The 6,845-nt window shown below is 34.3% G+C and overlaps 1 protein-coding gene across 1 annotated transcript in view; it reads right to left on the bottom strand.

The window, feature by feature from the left end:
• Nucleotides 1-4,662, bottom strand: part of LOC107705812 (dnaJ homolog subfamily A member 2-like) — an 8,079-nt gene extending 3,417 nt beyond the window's left edge. Inside the window, exons 1-6 of the mRNA XM_016509284.1 lie at nt 4,502-4,662; nt 2,648-2,707; nt 2,324-2,553; nt 814-894; nt 568-701; nt 292-488 (exon numbers count right to left, since the gene is read on the bottom strand). Of these exons, the coding sequence (XP_016364770.1) occupies nt 292-488; nt 568-701; nt 814-894; nt 2,324-2,553; nt 2,648-2,707; nt 4,502-4,579 (780 nt within the window). The 5' untranslated portion in view covers nt 4,580-4,662. The remainder of the gene's footprint in view (nt 1-291; nt 489-567; nt 702-813; nt 895-2,323; nt 2,554-2,647; nt 2,708-4,501) is intronic.
• Between the last annotated feature and the right edge of the window lie 2,183 nt (nt 4,663-6,845).

Below are 6,845 nucleotides of genomic sequence, written 5' to 3'. Positions count from 1 at the left end.
ATAAATAAATATTTATCTATATATATATATATATATATATATAAATTATAACTTTATAATCAATAATAATAATAATAATAATACAAATTTATCAATTTTATCCTTACCTTTATATTTTAGACCATTTTTGCACAGATTACTATAAAATTCATTTATAGATTTCAGTGTGCATATTATATATGGAAATACATTGGGAAAAATGACCAATAAATTAACAGATAGTCAAAATAGTTGTTTGTTAGAGTCCTACTATTGACTCTACACTGCTCATTGTGTGTGTGTGTGTGTTACCTCATGATCTTTCTCCTGCAGCACCAGTATAATGTCTCCAGGCTCTGTGTTGGGCGACTGGTCCGCCTCTCCGCTGAATGTGATCTTCTGTCCGTGTTTCATTCCTTTATCCACGTGCACCTCCAAGACCTTCACCTCTTTACACACCTTACGGCCCTCACACTCTTTACAGCGGTCCTTCTCGTGAATCACTTCACCTAAAAATGCAACCAAGCATCGAAATGTTGTATTCGGACCATCACAAACCGAGTTCACTGAATGAAAATGAATTCTCACCCTCTCCATTGCAGTCAGTGCACACGGATTGCATCTGCTGTACCATGCCAGGAGCCAGCTGTCTGATCATGATCCGCATGCCGCGGCCCCGACACGTGGCACACTTCTGCACGGCCCCCGTTTTACCCCCTTGACTGAGGAAAAAGGTTACGTTTATATATATATAAATGATATTTTGCTTAAAATCTTTAGGAGCTGGAATCAATTGTTATATAACTCTCTAAAATCCTGCTCACACACACTCACCCACTGCAGGCACTGCAGAGTACGTTCTTGCTTAGCTGTAGTTTGGTTGTTTTTCCATTGTACAGATCTTCCAAAGACACTCTATCAGGTATTTAAAAAGAAAGTTTCAAAATCGTTTGTTTAAAGAACATTTTTCATTTTTTTAATGCATTTTATGGTACCATTTTTTTTTTCAAATTTGGAATAATGTGTACAGATAAATCATATACAAAGGCATCTTTACACAGCAGAGTTAAGGCTGCTCTGTGCCTGCTCAGAATTATGTGTGAAGATGTAATACTGCATAAAAGCCAGACTAAATTATGCCTGTACGGATCCACCTCAGCCCATTGCATCAAATAATACAGTTGTAACTGCTGTGGAAATGCATTTATGCCACCTCTGCACAGCATTAATGAGTTTGTGTAAATGCCACTTCAGAAGCGCATCTATGTCACCTTTGCATTGTAAATTTGGCATTATAGATAAATAAAATAAATTTTGATTTCATGTTGACTTAAAGGGATCTTTCAACCAAAAATGTTCCGTCATCATTTATTTTCTTACCATCACGTTGACGGTAGCCATTGACTTCCATATTATGGGAAAAAAATACTATTGAAGTCAATGGCTACCATCAACTGTTTAGTTACCAACGTTCTTCAAATGATCTTCTTTTGTGTTCAATAGGGCTGTCAAAAAAATTCGAATTGAATATTCGTCGAATTTAAAATAAAAATCCACATTCGAATGCAAAAACGTTGCATTCTAATTTTAGGTGTGCATTAAGGAGGCAGCCTTATCAGGGGGGCACGAGATGCAAGGCAAGTTTATTTATATAGCACATTTCATACACAATGGTAATTCAAAGTGCTTTACATAAAAGAAATGAAAAAAAAATAAAAAATTTGATTTAAAAGGTTTAAAATGAATTCAAAAACAGTTAAGAAAATGTTTTAGCACATCTGATCTCTTCTGGAAGCTGATTCCAACTGCGGGCAGCATAATAACTAAAAGATGCGATGACGATGTAAGTGTCGTTGCATTTGAATGTTTTTGTTAGCCTATGTGAACCCACTGGATGCGGCGCTGCTAAAACATTATTTTAAACATTATGCAATTTTCACAGATAGTCATGATATCTTATGCTTTGAATAAACGTGCATTAGTAATATTTTGCTCGATGCGCCCTCTTGTGGCCTCAGAAGAGAAGCCAAATGCTTTTCTTCACCCTAACTGAAATTATGCATTTTAAATTCGAAAATAATTCGAATTTTGATAATATTTAAGTACAAAATTCGAATTTCGTTTTTAAGCCATTTTGACAGCCCTAGTGTTCAACAGAAGAAAGAATCTTATTCAGGTTTGGAACAACTTGAGGGTGAGTAAACAAGGACAAAATGTAAATTTTTGGGTGAACTATCCCTTCAAAATTGGTCATGCATAAAATATTTTTCTTCAAGTGCTTTATTTTTTTATTCTCAGGTTCTGCAGGGGAAAAAAAACAGGTTTTGTGTTCACATTCACTCACTTCAATGGATGTATCATGTCCTCTCCTCTCCGTCGGCCACCGTTCCGGCTCCTGCTGCTCTGGCCGCCCATAAAGCCGAACAGACCTCCGCCAAAGATGTGAGAGAAGATGTCCTCCATTCCGGCTCCTCCACCGCCACCCTCACGCAAGCCCTGTTCCCCATACCGATCATACAAATCCTTCTTCTCCGGGTTAGTCAGTACCTCGTACGCAAAACTGATCTCCTTAAACTAAATCAAACAGGTCAAATTATTATCATCATCATCATCATCATGTTAATAGCTTTCAGAACTTAAGTTACATTTCGATAAAATGAGAACTCACCTTGTCACCTGCATTAGGGTTTTTATCGGGGTGGTACTCTTTTGCTAATTTCCGGTATGCCTGAAAGTAAAAAAAATCACAAATACATTACTAATTAATGACATTTAATAAGGCCAGCAGTACTATTACTTATAATCAGAGTTAAGTTTGAAACTTTGATGTACAGTCTGACAAATATTAATTTCACACAGATTGACACTGAAAGAGGGACTGGCACCATAGAAACAGTAATATCACAGAGACTTGAAGATGAGCTCTTTTGAGTTAGCTAAGTTAATAAGTAACCACCTAGCAATGACCAAATTCACCCTAGCAACCACCCACAACACCCTTGCATGTCGGTTCTAATGTTTTCATTTCTTATTAATGTGCAGCTATTTAAAAAAGTACTTTTAATTACATAATTAAATAAAAATGTACAAATACATTTGTTTTTAAAGTCGGTAAACTAATTTATAAGAAAATGTAGCTTGAGAATTGTTTGGGAATTTTGATTCCCAGAATCTGAATTGGATCAAAGATTCCCATGCCTAGTTGGCAATACATTTATTTATTTTTCATAAAATTTAAAAAAAAAAAAAAAATCTGGGAATTTGACAAAAAAACATGGATATTTTTAAACATTGTTTTTTGGTTAAAATGTATGTATTTTACACTGTGAAAAATATTTTTTGAAGTTGTCAATTAAAGACTATTGGAGTACATTTACATAACTATAAGAAAATACTACCTCATTTTTTCAACTTCAAAATTTCACATTTTAATTCAATTTGTTACTTGACGTTTCATTGTAATTGTTTGTGAAATTACTAGTAATTTCAAGAGTGAAAATTGTTTCTGTACCAATTTATTTTCCTATAAAAGTGTGTATTTTTATGCAATTGAAATCATTTGATTATTTAAATAGTCTTGCATTTTGGCAAATGAATTTTTGATTCAAAATTATTTAGTTGTATATTAGTATTGGTAATGTATTAGTTAAAAAGCACTATAACATGACACACTGCTTAATGTCGTCAACAAACTTTACAATTTTAACAGTTCCTAATCTGTGACTACACTGCCCAATTGTGAGTACTGAGGCGAAGAGCCCAATTTCCCCAACATCTGACTGATCAAAGGAAGCTGATTTCAGAGCCATGCTTGAAGCCAACCATAGCAGGCTATTTTTCACTAAGCACATTACATGGATTGTGCCTTTTCTCGGACCTAGTGGCTTTGAATTCACATTGCCAGTTCTTTCATTGTGTGAGTTATTGTGTGATAACTCCACAAACCCCACATTATTTTGGGTCTGCCTGTGCTTTCTGAAACCCTTTGTGTGCACACAATCAAACAACAACAACAAAAAGCCAACATAACAGACAACTTGAGCATGGAGGCCAGAGCCTGATCCCCTTCTAACAAAGGACTGAACACAAATACGAGGTTTCACATCGAGGAAATACCTAAAACAAGACACTGGCATTGCATTAACCATATCTGACTCATTGCATATCAGATAAAAGCTCAGGTTTAGCACAGCAGCTGGTAAGCTAAGCATCTCCTTCCACTGTACGTTAATGCTCTTGTGCAAGAAGCACCTTCAGCTGTCTGCAGCACCTTGCTGATGCTCTCAGCCTCACGACAGCACAGCGACACAAATAGTAAACAAACAACGTATTTGACTATGTATCTTTCAAATCCTTCCCCAAATCATTTCCAGAGCCGACGAAAGGCCACACTGGAGGATCCCAGCAGCATGCAACCTGCTAAACACACCAGTTTCTCCCCCAACATGCAGCATCCCACGTCTCGCGCGTCTCTTTGGCTTCGTTACGCTACGAAGCGCGAGGCGGAAAGGACTGTCTCTACCTTTTTGAGCTCGTTTTCGGTGGCTGACGGAGATACTCCGAGGATGTCGTAGAGTTTAGTGTCTGCGACGTTCGCCATGTCTGCAGACCGGTGCAGCAGCTGCGCGAGGAGGAGCGGAGAGAGAGAGAGAAAGAGAGAGAGAGAGAGAGGGATAAGCCGGCTGCGTGACGTCAGCTTGCTGTCCTGCGCCACAGTGTGATTGATAAACAATCGTGTCTTTTTTGGATACGAAATAAGTGTTAATATCGTTATATCTTTGATTTATTTGTTTTTTGTGTGTGTCATATGATACCTCGGCCTAAAACCTCAAATAAAGTTTTGATTACACATCATGCTGTAGTCTCAGAGGACTTGACTGGATTTTAATTTCATTTCTTTTTGTTTACACAGATAAAAAAATGATTTTGTGGTGAAGTAAATATTACAGAAAAACAAATGTAATTTCTACATTAAATAATTTAGTTCAGGCAAGAATTAAAAAAAATTTCAATATTAGGCCTATAAGCTTGTAGAATGTGAAGTTTGAACTCATAAGTATATTTTACTTGGAATTGTTTTTTTTGTTTTTTTTGCAAAGATTGTTTAAGTAAATACCAAAGTCATGATCCCGTTGTTCCCATCGTGCACTTGGGCATGAATAAATAATAAGTAATTTGCTGTTTTGTGACATCTGGTGTTCATTTTCTACTCAAAATGACCCATTCATTCTCAAACACTATTCATTGATTGTTACAGTCATTGTGTATCATGTGCCAAGTACTGAGGTCTCTACATGTGTTCATTCAGTTAATATAACTATTGAGTAAACATATCACCTTAAAAAGAATAATGAGCTGTCTACTTTCTTACATGCATGATTGTAAGTGAACCACATGCTTTATTGGCATTTTTTTCCAGTGCTATGTTGTTTGGGTAAAGTTTACAAACCGACACTGAGTAAAATGTACATAGGCTACTTGAGTATTGCAGGATAAACTTAAAATAATTAAGTAGAAATTACTCATCAAACTTTAACTGGCCACGTTAAATTTATTTCCTTTGCTATTTTTACATAACTTAGTTAAGTGATTTTACTTAATTCCATACTTTAAAAAATTTACTTAAAAAATATGTGCGCAAAAACTTGCAAAATAAAAAATTAATTTTAAATTAATTAAATTAATTATTTTACTTGTTGTTTTTTTCCCAGTGTAGTTTATTTGTTTACAGGGGCAACACATATTAATAAACATGCTTGTAAATGTGCAAGAATTACTTTACTTTACTTTACTTTTAGTAATTTAGCAGATGCTTTTATCCAAAGCGACTTACAAATAAGAAAAAGTAATTAAAACTAAAAGCTAAAACTCTATAAATACACATTTCAGAAAATAAAATAAATTCAATAAAAATGACAAATGCATACAACAACATTTCAAAACTAAAACATTTAAATAAAAACAAAAAAATAAAGCTAAAAACAATTAAAACATACACAAATAAGAAAAAGTAATTAAAACGAAAAGCTAAAAGCTTTTAAGAAAATAAAAGAAAATAAATAAAAATGACAAACGCATACAACATTTCAAAACTAAAACATTTAAATGAAAACAAAAAAATAAAACTAAAAACAATTCAAAAATATTAAAAGAACAAAAGGTATGAGTATAATAATGATTCTAACATAACACTAAGCCAAACACCAAAAAACAACTACATATGTGTATGTACAGCCACACACACATACATATACATGTACATATATATAAATACATTAAATATATATATATATTATTTCATTTCCATTTTGTATGTTGAAGTACTGAAATAACTCAAATTAAATAAAAGTAAAACTTAATAAAAAGCCTATATAGACATAATAAAAAAACTAATAAAATGACAACATGACTACAACTGTAACTAAAACTAAAATAGATAACTAATACAAATCAAAGTACATTAGTTCATCAGTAATCCTAAAAAAATAACACTGAGGCAAACACACATGCTAAAATAACAACAACTTACTGACACATAGTAAGAAATAGTTTATAAAAAACTGAAACAGAAGTGGAAAGAGGAGAGATAAAAAGCGATACTTATGTCCTTTGCCGGTGTCCCTGCCCGGTGGAGTCGCACGGTAGAGTCGATGGTCTTTACACTCTTCGGTCTTCACACGACCGCAGCCGCGGTAAACTAAGCTTTTTTTTTTATTATTCGTTTAACAAAACTCAAATTGAATTCAGCTGGACACACTTTCCTGTTTATCCCAACAAATGGCCAAGCAAAGCGCACGACACTGACAAGGTACGCGATACAGTACGAGACCAAACGCCATTATATATATATATATATATATATATTA

Source organism: Sinocyclocheilus rhinocerous, unplaced genomic scaffold (genome assembly GCF_001515625.1).
Source record: "Sinocyclocheilus rhinocerous isolate Xijiao unplaced genomic scaffold, SAMN03320098_v1.1 scaffold834, whole genome shotgun sequence".
In the NCBI taxonomy this organism is placed as follows: Eukaryota; Metazoa; Chordata; class Actinopteri; order Cypriniformes; family Cyprinidae; genus Sinocyclocheilus; species Sinocyclocheilus rhinocerous.
Note: the sequence above shows the minus strand (reverse complement) of the source record. Positions and strands in the feature narration are given on the sequence as shown.